We start from the raw sequence: 25,670 nt of genomic DNA on the forward strand, positions 1-25,670 counted from the left end.
CCAAACAAATGACTCAGTTTTTATGGGACGGAAGGATACATCACACTCATTCCTTAACAAAAAAGAAAAGTCATAGACCTAAATCTAGAATTCTCTAGATGCAGCTTCTGAACACAGACTAAATAATACAGTATACGTGTCAAAAACTGATTTACACCAATAAACCCTCTTTTCACAAACCTATCACACTACTATATATACCCTCTCTTCCTCAAATAGGGTTATACGAGTTCCACTCCTTTTAGCAGCCGCAGCTGCTGTTTTTTTCCTTTTTCAGCAAAAATATTTTTCACGTTGCTTCACAGCCAAATTCAGTCATCTCCTTCAACTTCTATCTAACCAAGATCTGCTCTTCAATTTTCAAGATCCACACAACCCTTTTTCTGAATCACTTGTGATTCTCTTTGCCATCTATATGCGTAGCAATTCCACAGCTAGATGGAGCTTGGGTGCATCATTTGTTGGAGATCTGATACTACAAAGATCGTTGAGGGTGACTTTTGTTTGTTCGTCATCTCCCACATGGTTTGATGGATTCATTAGGATTATTCCATCGGGTGTAATTTCCTTGATTAAGTATTTCACAAAGTCTTTGTCTCAACGGTGACATAACTTTGTTTATGCATATAAAAACGATCTTGAATATAAAGCTATAAGATCCACAAATCTATGTAGCTTTCAAATCAACTGCTAGGTTTAATGCTTTTTACAAAGCATGAATATCGGATTTTGAATTATATCTAAAACAACTTTTCATGGATCAGATATCCTAGCCTGTAATATTATTGTATCAGTTTTATAGTTTAACTAGTGTAATTTCCTTGATTAATTAAGATGGATTTTTATGTATTTTGACTGAATAACATCGTTGTTGTATGAATGGTGTTGGTTTCCCAGTGATTGTTTTAAGCGGTTATGGAGATTTTGTTGGGGCTGTTTGGGTGGTGTAGCTGACTGTGTGACAGCATGTTTTTGTGTTGTATTGTTTGCAAAGGTATGCCTACTGTTTGAGGCAGCATTCTGTCGGGTTTGTGGGTTTGTAGGGTGGTTGTGCTGTTTTGTTTACCTTTGTGTTTTTTTGGGCGTTACGCGAATGGGCGGCGCCTTTGTTTTGTTGTATTGTTTACAAAGGCCTTTAATATAATTGTTGAATAAAAAAAATGTGTTAGTTTTACTCACTTATAATTATGTTATGTTCCCCACAAAAAAATATTTGTTTATGTTTTTAGTTCGGCCCCTATTTTATAAAATTGTCTTGCCATTTAAATAATGGTATGGAAAGGATCATTTTAAGAAAAAAATTAAAATTATCATAGTAGAAATGTCCACAAGTCTTATTTCAATTGATAAAAATTTGAAATTGTTTGGTTGAATGTCTTAATTGGGATTTGAACTTCGGTCTTTTCAATTGTGTGTGAGTAGGGATGGGAACAAGCCAGCCCATCCGACAGTGTCTACGGTCTAACCTATTTAAAACTTAACTTAGCTCAGCTCCTTTAATAAAAAGGTCAAGCTCAAGCATTTTATGAAGCCTATCTAATTAAATAGGCTAGGCCAAACTTATAAAAAAAGACTATTATGCCTATCAGGCTGACCTATTAAGCTTTTTATATATAATATATATTTTCCATTATTGATATTGTCGAAGTTTTTTTCATAAACTCAAGCTTCATATGATATGGTTCTTTAGTAGTAGATATATTGGTGTGATTAGACCTTTGTAAGATTTCACTATTTAGTAGAAGACCTATTCGCGTGCTTAATTTAGGCTTTTATAACTTTTGGCTTATTTAGTAGAAGGCATATAGGTGTTGCTAGACCTTAGTGTAGAATAGACTTTTAAATAGGTTTTCAGGCTTTATCAGACCTTTAAAAAAGACAAGGCAGACCTTGGAAATGAGACTATGAAAGGTAATAGGTCATGCTTAAAGTAGGCCATACTTAGACCTTACAAAGCCTGACCGACCTAACTTATTTCCACCCCTATGTGTGAGTTTCAATAGTTATTTGTCATTTCTTCTAAAAAAAAATATTTAGTAGAAGGCATATAGGTGTTGCTTGACCTTAGTGTAGAATGAACTTTTAAATAGGTTTTCAGGCTTCATCAGACCTTTAAAAAGGACAAGGCAAACCTTGAAAATGAGATTATGAAAGGTAATAGGTCATGCTTAAAGTAGGTCATACTTACACCTTACAAAGCCCGACCGATCTAACTTATTTCCACCCCTATGTGTGAGTTTCAATAGTTATTTGTCATTTTTTATGAAAAAAAAATCATTATAGAAACTTTTTTTGTTACCAAAGTTTTCATTTTCATTCATTTAATGGTAGGGGTGTTTATATTCAAATCTATCAAAATAAAAACTGTAAACCATAAAAACTGAAATTTATTGAATGTCTTTTGAGTGTACTTTTGTAATAATGTTTGGATTGGATTTTGGATATCTTTTTTAAAATCAAACTAAACCAAACTACATACATAATTAGGCTTAAATATGGTATTGGTCCCTGCAAAATAGGCCAGTTTTGGTTTTAGTCCCTGCAAATTTTTTTTATAGTTTTTGGTCCCTGCAAAAATAGGCCAGTTTTGGTTTTAGTCCCTGCAAAATTTTTGTTTTTGGAAATAGTCCCTGACCCCAATTATGTAATAAAAAAATTAAAAAAAATATTAAAAAATTCTGGAAAAATGAAAAATTAATAAAAAAATAAAAACAAAATTAAAAAATTCTGGAAAATTGAAAAATTAATAAAAAATTAAAAAATTCTGGAAAATTGAAAAAAATATTAAAAAATTCTGGAAAATTGAAAAATTAAAAAAATATTAAAAAATTCCGGAAAAATGAAAAATTAATAAAAATAAAAAAAATAAAGAAAAAATTTAAAAATTCTGGAAAAATTAATAAAAATAAAATAATCTAATAAAATGAAAAATAATGATAAATTCTGAAAAAAAATAAAAAAGATTAAAAAATTCTGAAAAAATAAAATTTCGAAAATTCTGGAAAAATGAAATTTTCGAAATTTTAATTAAAATTTTCGAAGTTTTAATAAAAATTCTCGAAAATTTCATTAGTATATATGTCGAGCTTAAGTTTTTTCAGTGTATTTATTTCCAAAAAAAATTTCGGGAATTTTGTGTATTTATAAACCGAGAATAAGGGAAAAAATATGTGTATTTATAAACCGAGCTTAGGTTTTTTGTGTATTTTTCGAAATTTCGAAATTTTCATTAGTATTTTTTCTAGGAATTTCTGTGTATTTATAAACCGGGAACTTTTGTGTATTTATAAATCGAGAATAAGGGAAATTTCGAATATATACTAATCAAAATTTCAAAAAATACTAATGAAAATTTGAAAAATTTCATTTGTTTAAAAATGATTAATCTTTTTAATTTTTTTCGAAATTTTCGAAATTTTTTTAGATATTTTCCAGAATTTTTTCAGAATTTTTATTTTTCATTAAAATTTTATTTAGAATTTTTCCAGAATTTTTGTTAAAATTTAATTTTCCCAGAATTTTAATTTTTTTTAGAAAATTTCAAAATTTTATTTTTTCAGAATTTTTTAATCTTTTTTATTTTTTTTTTCAGAATTTAGCATTATTTTTCATTTTATTAGATTATATTATTTTTTTAATCGTTTTTTATTTTTATTAATTTTTCCAGAATTTTTAATTTTTTTCCGTATTTTTTTAAATTTTTTTTCATTTTTATTAATTTTTCAATTTTCCAGAATTTTTTAACATTTTTTTCAATTTTTTTATTAATTTTTTATTTTTCCAGAATTTTTTTCAATTTTTTTATTAATTTTTCATTTTTCCAGATTTTTTTAATATTTTTTTCAATTTTTTTATTAATTTTTCATTTTTCCTGAATTTTTGCAGGGATCAAAAACTATAAAAAAATTTTTTGCAGGGACTAAAACCAAAATTGGCCTATTTTTGCAGGGACCAAAAACTATAAAAATATTTTGCAGGGACTAAAACCAAAACTGACCTATTTTTGCAGGGATCAAAACCTATAAAAAAATTTTGCAGGGACTAAAACCAAAACTGGCCTATTTTGCAGGGACCAATACCATATTTAAGCCTACATAATTATTGGCACTTATTTTTTTTTGTTAGTATAATATATTGCATTAATATATTAATTAGTTGCTAGTTTTCAATTTCTTATGGTAATACTTATTACTTAATTTAAACTATTTTTTTTTACTATTTCATATGTTTTAAGCATAGTCGATTATTTACTATTATTTTCATTCTTAAATTATTATTTTTTGGTTGAACTTTTATTCTTAATTGTTAATTTTTTAATATAATGTATGTTATTTTTTTTGGATCTAACCAATGATTTTACTATGTCTTTGTAATATTAACTTTAACGCATGTTTTCACAAAATCGTAATTCTGATATCCAAAAAACCAATCCATACTAAACCAAAAAAAAATTGGATTTTATCAAAAATTTTAGAAGTCATTGAAACCGAACCAAGATTATTTAAATTTTCTAATAATGTGACATTTTGCCTCATAATTGATATAAACACGCTGGAAACATCTCTAGTGCTGACTAATCTTTTATGAGACTCTCTCTCTATATATAATATTTCCTCCATCCCAAATTATAAACAAAAAATGGATACACAAAAATCGATGTATTTGGTCCAAATTTTAAATTAAATACATCAACTTTTGTTGACCCATATTTGCTTATAATTTAGGACGGATAAAATATATGATGTATCAAATGAGAGAGGTTTAAAAATGAAATATGAGAGGGTTAAATGTTAGCCATCAAATTAAACATACGGTTCACATGCTAGTTTAAATTTTAGACACTCATGTGACTCTCTTCTTCTTCCCATTCATGTACCCATCCTATCTCTTCCAATTCTTCTTTATTCCTTTCACAATCCTGCCACTCAAACCTTCCTTCAAACATTTTTTCATTTTCCCTTCACATCCTCTTCTTCATTGGACTACACACATCGACCTACATAAAAGACTACATAAGTGGGGGCAATTCAGGTGGTGGAATAGGAGGGATGGTAGTATTGGATGGAATGTCATCAAAGGTAGAAGGATGTATGACAGGTAAACTGTCAGCCTCATTGGGAGAAACAGATGAAGATTGGGAAGGAAAATACTCCCAATTGGTGACATTAGGATTGACATAAGGTAAAATATGATCATGAAAGGTAACATGTCTAGAAATGAATATTTCTCTGGAATTCAAATCATAAAGGACAGAACCCTTGAAACCTGACTTGTACCCCAAGAAAACATATTTTTTGGCTCTAGAATCAAGTTTTGATCTATGAGCCTGAAGAGTAGAGGCATAACAAAGAGACCCAAACACTTTAAAAAGATTAATATCAGGTAGGGAATCATACAAAACCTGATAAGGAGAAAAATTATTGAGTAAAGAGGTGGAAACCCTATTGATCAAAAAAGTGGCATGATGAACTGCATAAGACCAAAATTTTTTAGGGAGTTTTGACTGAAACAATAAAGCTCTAGCAACATTTAAAATATGTTGATGTTTTCTTTCCACCCTCCCATTTTGTTGGGGAGTTTCAACACAAGATCTTTGATGTTCAATTCCTTTGGAAGCATAAAAGTCAGGAATGAGAAATTCAGGGCCATTATTTGATCTAATGATTTTAGGAATGATATGATGTTGTGTTTCAATGTTTTGAATAACATTTTTGACATGTTGGGATACTTCTGATTTTGATTTGAGTAAAATGGTCCATACAAATCTACTAAAATCATCTACAATGGTTAAAAAATATCTGTGATTATGGACAGAAGGAATAGCAAGAGGGCCCCAAATATCTAAATGAAGCAATTCAAATTTAGATAAAGCATGAGATTTACTAAGATGAAAAGATAACTTTTTGTGTCTGGAAAAATGACAAATGTCACATGTTGCTTTATTATCACAAGTAATAGATGGATACAAATTGTGCATATGAGACAATCTCTGATGAGAGAGATGTCCAAATCTGAAATGCCAAATGGCTGAAGAAGGAATTACAATATGAGAAGATTTATTTGAAGCAGAAAAATTACAAAGGGATGGGGAAATATTATTAGGAAAGGGTAAAGGACTAGAAGCAGAAGCATTCAGCACCAGTTTGTATAAGCCATTAGTCTTTTCACCCAAACCAATCATCTTCCTGGAATTCAGCTCCTGAATAGTACAACTATTAGAGGAGAAATTCACAATACATGAAAGAGAATCACATAATTTGGAAACTGAAATAAGATTGAGTTTAAAGGAAGGACAAAACAAGACATGAGTCAGATATAAATGAGGAGAAAAAGATACATTTCCTGCATGAGTGACTTGAACAGAAGTACCATTTGGTAAATTCACATATGTAGGCTTGATTTTGTAAAAAGAAGAAAAGGAAGAAGAAGAAGAACAGATATGATCATTATCACCAGAATCTAACAACAAAAAATCACAAGCAGTTTGAATAGAACAAGAAATGACACTGAAGGTACCTGTCTGAGAAGCATGACCAGATGAATGATCTGGGAATGAAGAAGTATGAATATGATTGGAGACAGGTCCTGAAGAAGAAGATGCTAAAGAAAGTAAATTTGCTTGTTGCAACAAGGTCACGAGGTGATCATACTTTTCTTGTGTCAAACTGAAACTAGAACCAGTTGCTACCATATCAGAAGTTGAGGAAGATTTGCTTGCATCAGAAGCTTCAGCAGTAGTGGCATTGGTTGAATTATGGGACTTAGTAGAATTGGGGTGCCCATGCTTCAAGTAACAAAATTCAACAGTGTGATTATACCTATTGCAAAAGGTGCAATATCTGCCACTTGACTTATTGTTAGAAGTACCAGCAGGTCCCTTACCTTTGTTCCCAGCAAATTTCTTTGAATCATACGCATTAACAGAAACACTAGATTCATCAAGGGAAATAGGTGTAGGAAGCAAAGAGTTTTGGCTTTCTTCCTGAGCCACAAGTGAATACACCTTGTTTATGGGAGGTAAAGGATCCATGAGAAGGATTTGAGTCTTCACCACAGAAAAGGACTCATTCAATCCAGTCAAAAACTGCATAATCTGATCCTCAACTCTATAATTCTTTGCCATACGAATTGCATCAAGTCTACACGTATGAACACAGTTGCATGTAGGAATAGGTCTATGGGAGTTCAATTCATCCCAAAGGCTACGAAGCTCAAGAAAATACTCCAAAACAGACTTGGTACCTTGCTTAAGATTGTTAATTGTAGAACGCAAAGTAGAAATACAAACACGATCAACTTTGGCAAACCGTTCCTTCAAATCTTCCCAAGCTGAGATGGCAGTATCATGAAACACAATGGTTTGAGCGATGGATTCAGAAACAGAGTTCAAAATCCAAGAATGAAGAAGATAATTGCAACGTTCCCAAGCACTACGATTGAGATCATCAAAATCAGGAATTGGAATGGATCCATCAATGAACATAAGCTTGTTCTTCGTGCCAAGAGCGCGTTTCATGGAGCGACTCCAAGCAAGATAATTGGATCCATCCAATTTCGGAGATACAGTAAGAGACGTAGGACTTTCGCTAGGATGAACGTAAAATGGAGAATCGGTATCTGGATGATTATGGCGTGGAGCCATGGAAGAACAGAAAAGAAGATATGCGAAGAAGAAAAGAGAAACTGCGAAGAAAAGAAGCTTCAATGAGAAGCAAGAAAAACGAACGAGAAGCTTCGGTATGAAGCAAGAAAGAAGGAAGAGGAAGAGAAAAAGCTTCAAGATGAAGCTTCAATGGCGGAAGCGGTGTAACTGAATCGTAACAAACTTTTCCAACCAATTGGGAAAAGTCACTGATACCATATTAGAAATGGTGGTTGGGCCTAACACAACCCCGCAAAACCGGCTTGTGAGGTGAGGATTGCCCCCACTTATAAACAAATTGTCAGGCCAACTCCTAACCGATGTGGGACTCTTAACATAAATTAAACTATTAAATTAGTCATAGATTTAACCACTTAATATCAATTAGTTCTATATAATATTTTAATAACTTACTATCAATTTAGTCTCTAACTTGCTGCCAGAAGGACTAATATGTGTAAAACATGATAGAGTCAAGACTTCTATTTAAATACTTTAACATGTTGTCAGGGATGGATATGGTGGTTTACTCTAAAATATATGAAGAGATTTGAAAAATATGTTACATATTTACTGCTTATAGATTTGATGACTTAGTTTTAAGAATTTGAATATCTGAATGATTTTTTTTATCGTTACAAGGATAAGAAGGAAAAACACAAAATGAAAATTACTCTCTGCAAAAAACAAGTTCCCACACACTCTACTTGTAGGAGGTTCGATAAGCCTGGCATAGTAGAGGTGTGGATTATGATAACCAAGGATGAAGAAGCTCCACGCTTTGCTAAAAAATTAGCTCAACTATAACCTTCATGAGGGTGTGAGAAATAGATGTGATTCAATCAAGATTGAAAGGATCCTTGGTATCTTGAATGGAAGTAACATAATATTGGTATTAATGACTTGGCTCCTTGAAAATGTTAATACAATGGACATAATCTGAATAACAAACAAAGGGTCTATGTTATTTTATGTACAAGTAGCAGCATTTCAACCTTTTTAGTTTAGTATAAATTGAACGAAAATTGGCCAATAAGAATATTACCATGTAGTTCAAATTGTTTTTCTCTTTATATTTTTGATCAGCTCATATCACTCTCTAAAACCAACACAAATGTATTAGATATATTAAAATGTACCTTTATAATTTAGAATGATAATTCGTAAACAAATTTCTATAAGTCACCACCTTAAAACTCAAGCTTCAATACTTACAAGAATCATGATCAAATTCACTCTTTCTATAATTTGAGAGCTCGTTCCAATCCCAAAACATATTTTATTCATTAAAGTTTAAATCAACAATGATAAAAAAAAATTTAGAGTCGAGGATTGGCCAAAATCGAAGTTGTAAAAATAATATTAAGATGCAATTTTTTCTGGTTGAGAATATCCTTGATGTCTTGAATTAAACTAACTTTTTCTACTAGGTTGCTTTGAAATACAAAAAAAAAAAAAAAAATTGATTTTAGATCTACTATGAAAATTGAGTCTAACATACACATCATAACCATCACTAGATATTGTATTATCTTTACAGTTCAATAAATCTTTTCTAATTCATTCATTGCATGTTTTAATTATATACGATAGCAATTAAAAATATAATTATTACACTAGACTTCTCAACTATTCTAAATTTGTATATGATATTTTTTTTTGGTTACATGAGATAAGAAAGAAAAAAAAAAACAAAAGAAAAAAAAGAAGCAAAGAAAAACTACGTCCTAATAAAGGACACTCCCATAGCATCAGCTAGTAAGGCTGAGGATAGGCATGGTAATGGTTGATGTACCATCACAAGAGTCTCTGATTGATTAGCACCTATTTTTGCAAGTATATCTGCGCAAGAGTTTCCTTCTCGAAAAATATGATGAATGGAAATATCCCACTGCTTATCCAAATACGTCTGAATGAGCTCCAAGAGGTTCGCATAGTGATGAAGCCTCGACACTTCCTTTGACACTAAATGCACTACATGAAGAGAGTCAGAAAAACAAACCAGTTTCTTATAACCAGCCTCCCAACAAAGCTTAATCCCAATCATAAGGGCATGAATTTCTGCATGCAAAATATTGGACAACCCCACACTACCATAGAAGGCAAATTGTATATGATATTTGATTCAAACTCTGATGATATAAATCACAATATCAATAAAATCCTGAAGTATATTGTTCAATGTCGTGATAAATAAAGGAAATGACATTGAAAGATGTAAATTATAACCTAAATTAATTAATAGCTACCCTAAGAATCTCCTCCGTCTAGTTCCTAGGGATAATGTGCCCTACAAATCTGAAATTTGGCTTAGAAGCAACTAAAATTTGATCATAGATTATTCTAGTCATGATTTCAATTCGGATTATTATTTACAATTCATCCTTAACTTAAGTTTATTAACTATTTATGTCAACCACTTGGTTCACAGACACAAACAGACACACAGTTGAAAAATATCTCTTAAATTTGGGTTTGGTCACATTTATTGTTCTTTTGTTCTATTTTTTTTCCCGACAGGCCAAGAGATAGGAAAGGCTGATGGACAATTTCAGTAAGTATACCAAATTATTATGAAGTAATAAAGTGATAAGTGAGTGTCGTAATCACAAAGATTGTCGTTCAAACTAGGCAACTAACATTACTTATTTAAAACAAAAAATAAAATAAAAACAATAAATAAATGTGGTAAATGGGGGGAGTTTTGCAAGTTAAGTCTAGAGGGACAATGAAGTAGTAACCTGGTTTTGATTGCAGAATGTTAGCGGCAGGAAGAATTCTTCGAATCCCATCTATTTATATGTTTGTGTCAGAATCAGTTATTCAAGGATTGGTTAAATGGTTCCCTCCTAAGTGATGAGTCTGTGGGGTTATTACATGCCTCTAGTTGTTTAGTTGCACCATATTCACACGTGGGTTAAGGCGCTATGCGGTCTCAGGGTCGTCAATCCTAAAGAGATTACACACGTATTTACTAGTTTGTAGTGTGGGTCTTACTCTCCCAGAGGTAATTAAAACAAACAATAAGAATTCCTAAATTGTCATCTAAAGGCTCCTATTAGTCTATGAATCTTAGAATTACATCAACATAACCTATCTTACCTTAGTAGCTCTACAAAGGGACAACCCTATGTCGTCTACCTTACCAAAGAGAAAATGATAAAGTTATTAGGCAACGTTCGAAATAGGATTTCGACCTATTTCTAAGTTCAAACATCTTCTACAGGTATGTCACCGCCATAGGTCTGATAAAAGCATTAAGACCTTTGCATAATAAAATTAAACATGACACATAAAATAACTAAATAAAAGACTTAATTAAAATTAATCCATCAAAATAAAATAGAGGTTCATCTTAGAACCTACTCAATTAGGGCTTAACTACTTATGATAACCAAAGACAAATTACAAAAGATATAAAAAAATACCCTAGAGACTAAGGGTGAGGAGAGAGACTCCTCCCTTGAACCTTCCAGCGCTTGCCTTCCTCTTGAACTGTTTTGTTCTGAATGAATAATTGTGAATGAGAGGAGTTGTATTTATAGGCTGATTTCCATGTGAGTATGGGCTCAAAAATATGATTTTTCCACCAACCCATAGGGAAAAACAACCAAAAGCTATTATTTTGTCAGACGCACACGTGCGCTGCGCTTGGAGAGACACTTGGGGGTGTGCCAGTGCAATTTTACACATCCAGGGCACGACCCCTCATCCCGGCAGTGCGTTTTCCCATTTTTATTTACCTTTGAGTATTTTCTTCCATGAAACTTGTCTTAAGGTCCGTTTGGTTGGAGGTTTCTAGTGGGAAGGAGAGGGGAAGGGAGGGAATATTTTTATTTCGACATGTTTGGTTCAATTTTTAGAAGGGGAGGGGAGCAAAATCTCTCGTAGACTCATTTATTGCTTCCCTCGAAATTGAAGTTTTTTGGAGGGGATGGGAGGGAAAGAGAAATGAGTTAATGCAATTTTAAGTACATTGACATAATTATCGTCATATTTATTTTAAAATGGCAAAATTATCCTTATTAAAAATGTAAGGTTTGTGTTGTCCGGATTCTTTTTTGTTACATATTCTTTTCCAGTATTTTCGCTATCCTCGTTGCTAACTTTCTTATTGTTTTTGTTCATAATCTTTCTCTTTTTTGTTTTGATGAGATTTTTTTTTTTGAATAAACTGGTATGCTTCTATTGTTATTTCTTTTACATAACATTTGATTTGGTAAAAACTATATTGAATTCGATCTATATTTTTATTGAGTTTTCATGTTTATTTTTATTATGGAGTGAATAATTTTAAAATCATATTGTTGTATGATAAGAGGGACAAAAAAGTAATTTGATTTTAGAATCTCTCCCATCCTCTTGTGAACCAAATATATATTTAATTAAAATCTCTCCCCTCGCCTCCTCTTCCCAGTTTTGAACCAAACACACCCTTAAGATTTGTAATAGAACTTCTCCTCTTTGTAATGTCTTCAGAGGCCTCTTAAATCTTCATTCATTGTCTTCCTAAATCATCTTAAGATGCTTTGCTTTGGCCATTTGCATTATTTTACAATGAATTAGATCAAAAATACCTAAGAGCTGCTTGGTTTCGGGAAAAGTAAAATTACATTACTTGAAATGAAAACATTACAAAATGTGCCAAAAACCGTAGACAATTGTTCTATAAGTGACTAAGGAGAATCAGAGACATTAGACATTTGATGACATGTCATCTTACGTTATTCTTATCATGTTTTTCAGTAATTTTTAGTAGGTTTTACCAGCAAAATAGAGGAGTATTAGAGCAATTGCGTATGATTTCGGGACATTTGTAATGTTTTCTATATTTGAGTATGTAATTCCATTCTTCCCAAAACATAGCAATTTTAGGGTGTTTTTTAGGGTGTTTTTTGATGTAATTCACGAAGTAATCATGCAAATCGACAAAACAAAGACATCTGAAGATTTATGAGGTCCTTGTGAAGATGAAGAATGAAGATTCAAGAGGCCTTAGAAGACTTTACAAAGGGAGGAATTATGTTCCCAAGATCCAAGACAACATACATAGAAGTAAACACCTAAAAAGGCGAAGAAAAGACATTTCAGCACCCGAAACACACTCATAAGTGCCTAGGCGCATGGAATGGGGCGCTAGGCGCCAAAAGTCGGTCAGAAAGCGCCCATGCACATGGATTAGGGGCCATGTGCCTAGACCTGCAAGGCACATGTGCCAGGTGCATGACAGGGGCGCTAGGCGCCTGGTTGCTTGCGGGAAAAGTCACAATTTTGTGACTTTTTGTGGTAGAAAGCCCGCGTTTTCAACCTAAGTCTTGGTGGAAACTTTCTCTATAAATATTGTCTTCCTCATTCATAATTTCTCGTTCAGAACGGGAGAAATTCAAGAGGAAGGCGAGTTCTACGAGCTTTCAGGAGGAGTTTCTATATCCACTCTCCAAGTTTTTAGGGTAAGTTTTATTTCTTTTGTAATTAGTTATTTAGTTACCATGAGTAACTAAATCTTTTTAGGCTAGGGTTCTAAGATGAACCTCTATTTATTTTGTTGGATAATTATTTAATTTAATGTCGTTTATTTAGTTATTTTCTGTTCGCAAGATTTGTCTCCTCTGAAGCGCAACCCTAGTTTAGGAACTTAGGTAGTGATATTTATATATGTCTATCTAGGAAGTAACTAGTTAGTAACTACACGAAAGATATTGAAAGCGAGTTGACCATAATAGTAAGTACTTAGGAGGTGACATTACTAATATTGAGTAAAATCTACTGAACCTAGGATGTAACTAGTTATTAATTAAGGAAACAAATGACTTCATTACTTAAATCAGCTCTGTAACTCATTCTCCTCAAACCTTGGTAAGGTAGACACTGATAGGGCTTTCCGTCTGTAGAACTACTGAGAGGGAGAGTGTGCTTTGTATTCCTAAGATTCATAGATGGGAAAACCCCTTAACAACACTAGCCATCATACTTTTGGAAATTTAGGAATGCCAACATAAGTCTATGTTTCAACTACCTTTGAGGGAGTAAGACCCCATACATAAGGAATATCGTGTGACTTGTAGGTGCAACTCAACATTGGAGGGATAAACCGAAATCAACTGAGAGAGTAAGGCCCGCACGTAAGGATCATCGTGCGATCAACAAGTGCAACTTGACGAACCGATTAGGTTAGAACGTCCCGACAAACTCATCACTTAGATAGTATACTTAGAATAACTAAACGCGACATGAATGTTATTAAATTCCAACAAATGAATAGGGGGATTCGAAGAATCCTAACTGCTGTTTACATTTCTGCAACCAAAACAGGTAACTTTCTCTGTTGCAAACAGATAAAAATTGAATTCTCTATCCCTCAACTCTTTTCTTTATTTTATTGTTCAAAAATAAGTAACACGAGTAGTTTGGACGAAACAACAATCTCTGTGGATACGATACTCTACTTATCACTTTATTTTATTGTTCAAAAATAAGTAACGCAAGTTGTTTGAACGAAACAACAATCTCTGTGGATACAATACTCCACTTATCACTTTATTACTTGGGAAACGATTTGGTACACTTGCCTAATCCAACCATCAATATCCCAACTAGGTTGACACCTAAATCAAACTCCCATCTTCTACCGTATGCTCAATATAAATTATTAAAAAAGCAAAAATATAAATAAAAGTGGTGTATGAAGCATGTTACCCATACATGTTTTAAATGTGATGCACTTCTCTTTATATATGATCTTCCACTCTAATGTTTTCAGGACTCTCCGATGTGGGACTTAATTAGCCCGCATATTGGTTAAAAGCCAGGCCAAGGTAATTAGCTTGTTTTTCCTCTCTCTTTTATTATAATTCTCGTTAATTGTTAATCAAATTAGTAATAACTTATATAAAAAATAGTACATAATTATTAGAAGAAACTTGTACTAAATTACATATCATATAGAAATATACAAAATAATATATATATATATATATATATATATATATATATATATATATATCGAGTTGGTTTATGAACTAAACGAATCAAACCATACTGAGTTCAAGTTCAACTCGTTTATTTAACGAACTTAATTTTTAACTCAAGTCAACTAACACATCCCGTATGATACTAGCAAAATATGTCACAATAGTGCCTATATGATCACATAATATACCACCACAAGAGGCATGGAAGCCCCCTCAAAGATCCGTTTATGTTTAACTTTACCCATCTAGAAGTTGGAGGTTTCCAAAACACCGAAATGATACTTTTGGAACACCTATAACATGGGTACCTTTTGAAACACCTATAACATGGATATATAGATGGCTGGATATTAAAAATGGAAGCCAGAGTAGAGCAAAGCCAGTTATCAAACCATTAATTAATGCGCTCTCCATTGCCAATAAACCAAATATATATGCTTGAAAAGCAATGAGCATTGAGTATCCTCATTTAGTATTTCCAACTCCAGTGCAACATTCTAATAGTTTGGTATGTTTTGTCACTAAGTTTAGGGTGGAGTACTGGCAGAACTTGTTTAAAAAAAAAATTAAAAAAATGTAGATAAATTATAATCATAGATTCATATGGGTCTAAAAAAAATAGAAAAGAAAAAATCAAGAGCGGCAAATTTTGATAAATATCCATCTTGTTTTGGTTTAAACTATGAAGGTTGGTAATGCTTCACTGATTAGTAGGAATCTGTAGGTTGAAAATCTATAACTCCAAGTTGTTTTGCTAGCCTACTTTCCTAAATATATGTCACCTTGATAGATATCTGGCAAGTGTACCAAAAACTATCGAAATAGTAAAAATATCGATCCACAAGGACTGTGTTAATTTCAATTATAGCAAGCGCGTTATATGTTAGGATGTGTAAAGTTTGTATTTTGTTGCCCTAGGCAGTAAAGATTGGTTTTAATCAGAGTTGATTAAGGTAGAAAGAATTTGAAAGAAAATTATATTGAGATGAATGGTTAAGCCGGTGAATCCACTAATGCTTTATATGAAAAAGTCTACCTATCTCTACTCTCAATTACTACTCAGTTTTTACGATAAATTAACTAAGTGACTTTGATCAATCCCTCGCATCAAAGTCCTTTCCTAAGTTATAACCCTATTAATCTCTTAACGTGATTGAATAACCGCGGAAGCAATATTGGAACGTTAATTCATGTATCATAACCCTCAATTTCCTATCTCTAGGTTCCTAGTGTTGAGTTAAACAAAATTACTATTTCTGGATTAAAAGCTAGGGCTAATAGTCATTCAATTCCTAAGATCGATTCATGTGATTGCAAGAAGCTAGGGCTAGTAGTCATACAAAACGATAACATGAAAAGCAATAAACACAAGTAATTCTGAATAAAAACTGAATAGCATTGATAATAGAGAGAGTTCAACTACAAAATCATATATTACAAAAGTTTCATCATGGCTTAACCAAACTAAAGGTTTAGCTACTCATAGCTAAACAATCATAAGTATTAACAAGAGAAAACATGCATAAATCTAACCAACGGGGTGTTGGTATGAGATTCAGGGCTCGTTCCTTGGTCTCCTGTCGTCCTTAGTGCTCAAAATCGCAATAATAATCAGTCCCAAAACCCTTACTAGCAGCTGGATATTTATAGAAAGAAATTAGGGTTTCAGAAAAGCCCATCATCGTGCCACGTTGCGGGTTGGTCGTGGCACGATGCTTCATTAATCCTACGTGGCAGCAGACAAAATCAACCATCGTGGCACGTTGCATGTTGCCTCGTGCCACGAAATTTCCAGAGATGAATCTTTGTCCCACGCTTCCTTCAACGTGCCACGAATATAACCAAACGTGGCACGATGCTTTGAGTTTTAGGCAATTTTCCTTGGTTTCTTGAAGTTTCTTCTCTTGAGCTCTTGTTCCTGTTTTGGCTTGATTTCACCATGAATCATTGCAGTTGACTCTCTAAATGCTATAATAAAGACCTAAATATGACTAAATAACTAATGTTGATGCACTGTCATCACAACCCCAAACTTAAACCATTCCTTGTCCTCAAGGAATCAATTTGCAAATGGAAAAATCGCAGTGAGATAACAACTTACCAACCAATGATATGCTTAAAAAGTTCACTCCTTTCCGGTGTAATGATGTACCGGATGCCCAACTCTTTCCTCCAAATCCACAACTCCACGCAATTGTTTGAATAGGGTCACACAATCATCATGCAGGTCTGCTGTATTACCATAAGCTTGAAAAATTTCTAAACTGTCAATCAAAGTCAGAGTCAAGTACACACTTTTAAGGTCTTTCAGGGTTATAACGGGGCTTAGGTGAAAGGTGGATATAATTTGGGAAGTAGTGTTATAAAACAATGAAGTTAAGCTCATACTACTTGGGTATCCTTGATAACACACAGAAAACCAATCCTTCCTTTCAAATTTAACACAAAGAGTACTAGAGAACTTATATTTTTTTTCTGAGACATATAAACATTGTTGGTCTCATACACAAGATTCTTTTCTTTTCATTTTTTTTTTCTCTGCACATTTCAAGTGCTTTTTATTTTTTATTTTCAAGAGATAACATATAAAATTGAATCATTTCTCTTTTCTTAGTTCTCTAGTACCCCCACCCCAAACTTAGTAAGTTGCTAATTCCAAAAGCAACCCCAAACTTGAACATTTCACAACCTAAAGAGCTTCAAACAAATAATTGGGACATTCATTCCTAAGGTCTTCTAGGTTTGTAATGTGGCTAGTCACCGAACAAAAGTGATCTATACCTAATGGCTCAAATTGGTTTTACAAAGGATAAATAATTCATAAATCAAGGTAGTCTCAAAAAGGCTCAAGGTACCAAGCACTTTGCCTTAGTGTGTACAAAACAAGACCAATCAACAAATAGAGAAATATCGCAAGTTCTAGAAACAGCAGTTGCATGGAACACTCATATATGTAAAATTGGAAAAATAAAAATTTGGCTATGGACCTTACAAGTTGAGATATCTGGGAGTTGTGGCTACCTACTTCATTTGCTGTACACTTCCCTTTGAATCAATTAGGCATCATCATCCTTGAACTCTTTGGCATATCATTGGTATAGCATTGTTATGAGACTGATAAATTTCCACAGGCAAACAGATTCATTAATAATAAACAAAGGAAAGCATCACAACGGTGGGGATTAAAGTCAAACAACGACACACCAACATAATGTTCAAACGGAATAAAAAGTACATCAAAATAAAAGAAACAAAGATAGAAAGCTGAAAATAAAATTGGACTCTAAGTCCATCACTGCTCATCCTCATCAGTGGCCTCCGGATCACCCTGCAAGTCAGCATAAAACTCATTCATGCGCTGATCGCTAACTGCCTTCCCTCGAGCGAAGTCGGATCGAAGACGACCCTCTCTCTCACCAGCACGTCTCCTCTGCTCCATAATGTAATCCTCCATGTTGGCCTCAGTGCCAAACCTATCAAAAGTATTGCTCTGAAGGGACCTCTGACGGTGCTGATCAGCAGCAAGAGAAAGCTCCGCTCCAAAGTAAGGACCGTCCACATACAGCTGTGATGATGTATCCTGGGCCCAGCAAGTAAGGAAACCCAGTAGCTTTGGACCTAACATAATCAACACCCTCTTCGCCAATTTCCTGCAAAATCTGCTGAAGCACATCATCGGAAGGAAAATTATTCGAGCTCCTTGACCTCCTCATTTCTACGTGACATTGTCTTGGAGGCTTTAGCCCTAGAAATGCATTGATGGCTCTAGGGCTATAATCTATCTGCTTTCCACGGACATAAACCACATTATCCTTATCTCCAAAGGCATTAGCAAAGAACTCAAGAGCAATGGTGCGATTGCTTTCTTTTTCAACCATGTCGTTCAATCTCTTCCACCCAAGCGTTCTTATAGTTGTTTCAAATTGAGGATACCTCTGAAGGTTGATGAAATCAAACCTCCTTTCACCAAAAAACTTAAACCCCTTGATCTTTTCAAACCTCTCGGCATGTTCGTCATCCTGAAATTTCTCATAGTCGGGTTGTTGTGGTGGTTGGGTTGATTGGGTGCTGCGGGTTGTTCTGGAGCGTTTGTTGGATGCTGAGGCCATTTGTGGAGTTAGGTTAGATTGTTTGGATGTTTTGGGATTGCAGAAGATGAAGATTGGGTGGTTAGGGTTTGTGCAATAAGGGTTAGGTCAAATTTGTGGGAGAAAATTGATGTGTTTGATGAAGTAATGGGGGGAAATGTTTGTGAGAATGATGAAGATGTATGAATGGTGGTTAGGTGAGATTTTTAGAGGTAGAGAATGGGTGATTCGAAATTTGGGCAGAGTTTTGTTAAGGGAAAATGAAACGGTGAGAAATTTGTGAGAGAAGTTTATATAGACAAAGGTCTTTCGTGCCACGTTGGGTCAGGGTCGTGCCACGAAGCAATCTGTAACGGTCAAATTATTTCAAAACTCCCCACTCACGTGCCACGATGCAGGAAAACGTGGCACGATCATCGTTCTGGGTAGCAACGTGCCACGATCATAGAACCATCGTGCCACGTTCATAGTTCTTCCAGCAAACGTGCCACGTTTTGAGAGTGTTCGTGCCACGAAATTTCCAGTGGCGAACAATGTTGGAGCCATTCTCAAAACGTGCCACGATGAAGAACCATCGTGCCACGTTGGTCTAGGTTTTCAAATAAAAATTTCTTTTCAACTTCTAAAAATATTTTTGCTGTTTTTGTTTTTATAAAAGAAAAATGCAATAAATAAATAAATAGATAAATACAATACCTGAGTGGATTTAAATCCGATGGGTTGCCTCCCATCCAGCGCTTCTTTACCGTCACTAGCTTGACTTATGATGACCCCTAAGGATCATTCAACACCACTCCCGCTCTATTCTTTGGGAGTTCACCTCCAAGGTATGGTTTCAGCCTTTGTGCGTTTACCTTGAAAGTTTCTTGCTCACCAGGCTTACTAAGCTCCACTGCTCCATAAGGAGACATATCTACAATCACGAATGGTCCGGACCACTTGGATTTTAACTTCCCGGGGAATAACTTCAACCTGGAATTAAACAGCAAAACAAGTTGTCCAATATAAAATTCTCTCCTCACCAACCCCTTGTCATGATACCTCTTAGTTCTCTCTTTGTAAATTACGGCGTTCTCATACGCACGCAATCTCATCTCCTCTAGCTCATTAAGTTTTAATAACCTTTTCTTTCCAGCTAAAGTTTGATCAAAATTTAGGGCTTTGATAGCCCAGTAAGCTTTATGTTCCAATTCAACCGGGAGATGACAAGCCTTTCCGTAAACCAACTGATAAGGGGACATCCCAAGGTGCGTTTTAAACGCAGTTCTATATGCCCAAAGAGCGTCATCTAACTTCCTAGACCAATCTTTCCTAGAAGACGCTACAGTTTTCTCCAAAATTTGTTTCAACTGACGGTTTGAAACCTCCGCTTGACCACTAGTTTGAGGATGATAGGGAGTTGCAACTTTATGTTTGATATTAAACTTTTTAAGCACAGTTTCAAGAAGATTGTTGCAAAAGTGCTTCCCCCCATCACTGATCAAAACTCTAGGGGTTCCAAACCTAGTGAAAATATTTTTCTTCAAGAAATTAACCACAGTTTTAGCATCATTAGCAACACATGGTATCGCTTCAACCCACTTGGTAACATAGTCAACACACACAAGTATATGGAGATAAGAGTAAGAGGAGGGAAATGGTCCCATAAAATCTATGCCCCAACAATCAAAAGGTTCAACTTCAATGATTCCAGTTAGGGGCATTTCATTCCTCTTTGAGATACTACCTGTTCTTTGGCATTCATCACACCTCTTTACGAACTCTTGGCAATCCTTGAAGAGAGTGGGCCACCAGAAACCACTTTGCAAGATTTTCGCAGCGGTTCTTTCCCCACTATGGTGGCCTCCATAAGCTGAGCTATGGCAGTGCCACATGATACTGTTAGCTTCCGTACCTGCAACACAACGTCTAATCAAACCATCAGCACTTACCTTAAATAAATAAGGATCATCCCACAGATAGTGGTTTGCATCCTTGAAAAACTTTTTCCTTCGGTGCTGTTCCATGTCATCCGGAATTATATTACCGGCCTTAAAATTCGCCATGTCGGCGAACCAAGGCCTTTCTTCAATCGACATCAGCTTTTCATCCGGGAATTCTGCTGTGATAGCCTTTTCTTTCTTCGTCACCTCCTCATTTTCCAACCTTGAAAGGTGATCAGCTACTACATTCTCCACTCCTTTCTTGTCACGAATCTCGAGATCAAATTCTTGCAATAAAAGGATCCACCTCAACAACCGAGGCTTTGAATCACCTTTTGTCAAGAGATATTTAAGAGCTGCATGATCTGAAAAAATAATGACTTTGGAGCCTATTAGATAAGAACGAAATTTCTCCAATGCAAATATTACTGCAAGCAACTCCTTTTCAGTAGTGGAATAGTTAACTTGATTTTCATTTAAAACCTTGCTTGCATAGTAAATTGCATGGAAAAATCTGTTCTTTCGTTGGCCTAAGACTGCACCAACAGCATAATCACTTGCATCGCACATAAGTTCAAAAGGTAAATCCCAATCGGGTGCAATGATTATTGGTGCAGTCACCAACTTGGTTTTAATCAAAGAAAAAGCATTTAAACACTCAGAATCAAAATCAAAATCATTTTCTTTGACCAAGAGGTTACAAAGGGGCTTAGAAATTTTTGAAAAATCTTTTATAAAACGCCGATAGAAACCGGCATGCCCCAAGAAACTCCTAACTCCCTTAACATTAACAGGTGGTGGAAGTTTCTCTATAACCTCTATCTTTGCTTGATCCACTTCAATGCCTTTAGCACTTATTTTATGTCCCAAAACTATACCTTCGGTAACCATAAAATGACATTTTTCCCAATTTAAAACAAGGTTAGTTTCGGTGCATCTTTTTAGTACTTCATTTAAGTGGAATAAGCATTGGTCGAAAGACTTACCAAACACAGAAAAGTCGTCCATGAATACCTCGATGTTCTTCTCTATCATGTCAGAGAAGATGGAGAGCATACACCTTTGGAAGGTCGCCGGCGCATTACACAGCCCAAAGGGCATTCTCCTATAAGCAAATATACCAAACGGACAGGTGAAAGCAGTCTTTTCTTGATCTTCCGGAGCCACTGCAATCTGATTATACCCTGAGTACCCATCCAAGAAGCAGTAAAAGGCTTGACCAGCCAATCTCTCTAGCATTTGATCCATGAATGGTAATGGAAAGTGATCTTTCCTTGTTGCAGAATTCAGCCTCCGGTAGTCTATGCACATTCTCCAACCGGTGACGGTACGTGTGGGTATCAATTCATTCTTTTCATTAGCCACTACCGTCATTCCTCCCTTCTTAGGCACCACATGAACAGGACTTACCCAAGAGCTATCAGAAATAGGGTAAATCATACCTGCATCGAGCAATTTTAATACTTCCTTCTTGACAACTTCCTTCATTGTTGGGTTTAGTCTTCTTTGAGGTTGAACCACAGGTTTGTATTCAGCCTCCATATGTATTTTGTGCATGCAATAGGCTGGACTAATACGCTTTAGATCAGAAATGCTCCATCCCAATGCGCCTTGATTACTTTTCAACACCCTCATTAGTTTCTCTTCCTCTAAAGGTGTCAATGTATTACTGATGATTGCTGGTTTGGAAAAATCTTCACTAAGAAAGACATACTTCAAGTGTGGAGGGAGTTCTTTCAATTCTGGATTTTTTTCTTTTTCATTGTTCAATGTTTCCGATCCCCCATATTTTTCACCAAGTATGTTTTCAAGTGGTGGGTGGTGCATTTGTTGCTTGCTTGCCTCAAGCTGCTTGACACAATCCTTTACCTCAATATCTTCAGTATCTTCATCATTCTCTATAGAATTAACTAATGTTCTCTCTAGAGGTTGTGTTGGTTGAGGCTTACGAGAGTCATCTTCAATTATCTCATCAACAACATCAATTCGGTAGCACTTAGGATTTTCAGCTTGATGCTTCATGGCTTCAAAAATATTAAACACAACTTGCTCGTTGTGGAATCTCAACATAAGCTGGCCCATTTCAACATCAATCAAAGCTCGACCGGTTGCAAGGAAAGGTCTTCCAAGAATGAGTGGCATGTCTTCATCTTCAGCCATGTCTAGGATTACAAAATCAGCAGGAAATACTAGCTCATTGACCTTAACTAGCACATCTTCAAGTATACCAAAAGGGTAAGAGATTGACCGATCAGCTAGAGTAATGGTCATTCTTGTTGGCTTTGGCTCCCCACATCCAAGCTTCTTCATCATTGAAAGAGGCATCAAGTTGATACTTGCCCCTAAATCACACAACGCTCTACCAATGTCTACCGGTCCAATAGAACAAGAAATAGTGAAAGCACCTGGATCTTTTAATTTGGGTGGAAGTTTCTTTTGAAGAATTGCACTACAATTTTCTGAAAGTGCAATGTTTGCATCATCTTTTGGTTTCCTTCTTCGAGTCAGCAAGTCTTTCATAAACTTAGCATACATGGGCATTTGATCAAGAGCTTCACCAAAGGGAATGTTCACCTGAAGTTGTGAGAAAAGCTCCATGAACTTCTTGAATTGACCTTCCTCCTTCTTCTTCTTTTTGGCTAAGTGAGGGTATGGAAGCTTCACATATGATGGAACAACTTGTGGCTGATCTCCATCCTTCAATATTTGACTCTTAGACTTCCTCAAGATTGAATCTTCATCAATCAATTTCTCACTTTTTTCTCCCTCTATTTTTTTCTTCCTTTCATTTTCAACTACTCCTTGATCATTAACTTTTTCAACTACAACCTCATTATTCTTTTCAACTTCACCTTCTTCTTCTTCCTCCACTACTACTTCATCAGCCTTTTTTGGAACTTTTGGAACTAGAGGTGTCAAGACCTTCTTGCTCCTCAACTCAATAGCATTGCAAGACTCATTTTTAGGGTTGTCTTGTGTGTTACCTGAGAATCCGCCTTTGTTTTGTTCAGCCAATTGTTTAGCTAATTGCCCAAGTTGAGTTTCAAGCATCTTCCTGGAGGCTTCATTGTTCTTTCGCTCAGCCTCTTGACTCTTCTTCATCTCTTCAAAGTTGCCTTGAGTCATCTTCATAAAGTTCATCATAGTTTCTTCAAGAGCTGAAGGCTTCCTTTGTTGTTGTGGAGGATTAAGCATCTGAGAGTTCAAAGCGTTGTTATTTGAGTAACTGAGATTTGGATGCTTGTTGATACCTGAGTTGTAGTATTGATTTTGCCTTTGATAACCTCCCATGAAATTAGCTTCCTCACTTGATCCTTCTGGAACACATTCACCATTGGGATGTTCTTCACCGCATAAGTCACATTTGATTGCAGCCACCTGTTGTTGCTTATGAGCCAAAGTAAACCCTTGAAACTCCTTAGTAAGAGCCTCTATTTGTTTGTTCATGGCTGCTTGGTTAGCTAGGATTGCTGTTTGTTCACTTACCCCAAACACTCCTCTTTCTTTCTTCTTAGCTTCAGCACGATATTCATTACTCGCCATATTTTCAATTAAGGCTTGAACTTCATGATCAGTCTTGCTCTTAAGACTTCCTCCCGCGGAAGCATCTAAGAACATTCTAGTGTTTGGTGTTACCCCCTCAGTGAAGATTTGGAGGTATTGTTTCTCGGTAAACTCATGATTAGGGCATCTCTTCAGAAGCAAATTGAATCGCTCCCAAGCATCATACAATGATTCACCTTCTCCTTGCTTGAAGTTAGAGATTTCCATCTTCTTTTCCCAATATTTAGACATAGGGAAATATTTCTCCAAGAACTTCAGCTCTAACTCTTCCCATGTTTGGACAGTCCCGTTTGGAATTGTTAGCAACCAATCTTTTGCTCTTCCCGTCAAGGTGAAAGGGAACAGCCTTAGTTTCTTTTGTGCTTCAGTCACGGTGGCTGGTTGCACACAAAACTCGCAAGTCTCAGCAAAGCGGCTCAAGTGTTCATGAGGACTCATAGCTTCAGTCCCATCGAATTGCTTGTCCCTCAAACCGTTGAGGACAGTTGTCTTGATGTCGAAAGCAACGGGGTTAGCTGGTTGAAAAGTGTGGGTCAGTTGACCGCGATGAGTTGCTAACCCGTAGTCCCCTAACTTTGGTCTTTGTGCAGGTTCTCCCATGATAGCAGATAGAGGAGAAGCAGATGTTTCAGATTCAAGTGAGAGTGGCTCAGGTATTTGTTCTCGAACACCCGGTGGAACGGAATGAGACAACCTTTTCAACCGGGCAGCTTTCCGGAGTGCTCTAGCAGTCCTTTCTATTTCCGGATTGAATTCGAGATCTTTGGAGCTCACTTTACCTCGCATAAACAGCAAATACCTTAGTAGCACTGCACAATACAAAGTAATCAAATGAATATTGAAACTAAAAACAGAAAAATAAAATTGCAGAAATCCTAAATTATAACGTAATTGCCTTGTTGAAACAAATCAACAGTCCCCGGCAACGGCGCCAAAAACTTGATAGATATCTGGCAAGTGTACCAAAAACTATCGAAATAGTAAAAATATCGATCCACAAGGACTGTGTTAATTTCAATTATAGCAAGCGCGTTATATGTTAGGATGTGTAAAGTTTGTATTTTGTTGCCCTAGGCAGTAAAGATTGGTTTTAATCAGAGTTGATTAAGGTAGAAAGAATTTGAAAGAAAATTATATTGAGATGAATGGTTAAGCCGGTGAATCCACTAATGCTTTATATGAAAAAGTCTACCTATCTCTACTCTCAATTACTACTCAGTTTTTACGATAAATTAACTAAGTGACTTTGATCAATCCCTCGCATCAAAGTCCTTTCCTAAGTTATAACCCTATTAATCTCTTAACGTGATTGAATAACCGCGGAAGCAATATTGGAACGTTAATTCATGTATCATAACCCTCAATTTCCTATCTCTAGGTTCCTAGTGTTGAGTTAAACAAAATTACTATTTCTGGATTAAAAGCTAGGGCTAATAGTCATTCAATTCCTAAGATCGATTCATGTGATTGCAAGAAGCTAGGG

At 35.1% G+C, this 25,670-nt stretch overlaps 2 protein-coding genes across 2 annotated transcripts; both read right to left on the reverse strand.

Annotated features, from left to right (window-relative positions):
- Window positions 1–5,008: 5,008 nt before the first annotated feature.
- Window positions 5,009–7,642, reverse strand: LOC146929031 (uncharacterized). The gene is made up of 4 exons (XM_085707193.1): window positions 6,517–7,642; window positions 6,338–6,459; window positions 6,140–6,199; window positions 5,009–5,401 (listed from the first exon to the last, which is right to left on the reverse strand). The coding sequence occupies exons 1-4, from the start codon at window positions 7,640–7,642 to the stop codon at window positions 5,009–5,011; spliced, it is 1,701 nt and encodes a 566-aa protein (XP_085563319.1).
- Window positions 7,643–19,474: 11,832 nt separating this feature from the next.
- LOC146929032 (uncharacterized) lies at window positions 19,475–24,973 on the reverse strand. Its single transcript, XM_085707194.1, has 8 exons — window positions 24,730–24,973; window positions 22,960–23,175; window positions 22,201–22,647; window positions 21,745–22,065; window positions 20,633–20,880; window positions 20,463–20,595; window positions 19,743–20,022; window positions 19,475–19,673 (listed from the first exon to the last, which is right to left on the reverse strand). The coding sequence occupies exons 1-8, from the start codon at window positions 24,971–24,973 to the stop codon at window positions 19,475–19,477; spliced, it is 2,088 nt and encodes a 695-aa protein (XP_085563320.1).
- Window positions 24,974–25,670: the final 697 nt, after the last annotated feature.

Source organism: Medicago sativa, chromosome 4 (genome assembly GCF_051527215.1).
Source record: "Medicago sativa cultivar Bolivia chromosome 4, Bolivia_mono, whole genome shotgun sequence".
NCBI classification, from domain to species: Eukaryota; Viridiplantae; Streptophyta; class Magnoliopsida; order Fabales; family Fabaceae; genus Medicago; species Medicago sativa.

Bases quoted from the DNA above. Each gene is read 5' to 3' on its own strand.
- LOC146929031 (XM_085707193.1), bottom strand. From the start codon at position 7,642: ATGGCTCCACGCCATAATCATCCAGATACCGATTCTCCATTTTACGTT. The intron at 6,460-6,516 runs GTACCTTCAGTG...TTTTGTTGTTAG, and splicing joins TGGTCATGCTTCTCAGACAG to ATTCTGGTGATAATGATCAT. The intron at 6,200-6,337 runs GTATCTTTTTCT...TGTACTATTCAG, and splicing joins AAGTCACTCATGCAGGAAAT to GAGCTGAATTCCAGGAAGAT.
- LOC146929032 (XM_085707194.1), bottom strand. From the start codon at position 24,973: ATGCGAGGTAAAGTGAGCTCCAAAGATCTCGAATTCAATCCGGAAATA. The intron at 23,176-24,729 runs GTCAACTGACCC...CCTTTGGTGAAG, and splicing joins CGGGTTAGCAACTCATCGCG to CTCTTGATCAAATGCCCATG. The intron at 19,674-19,742 runs GTATCATGACAA...GTTTAATTCCAG, and splicing joins TACAAAGAGAGAACTAAGAG to GTTGAAGTTATTCCCCGGGA.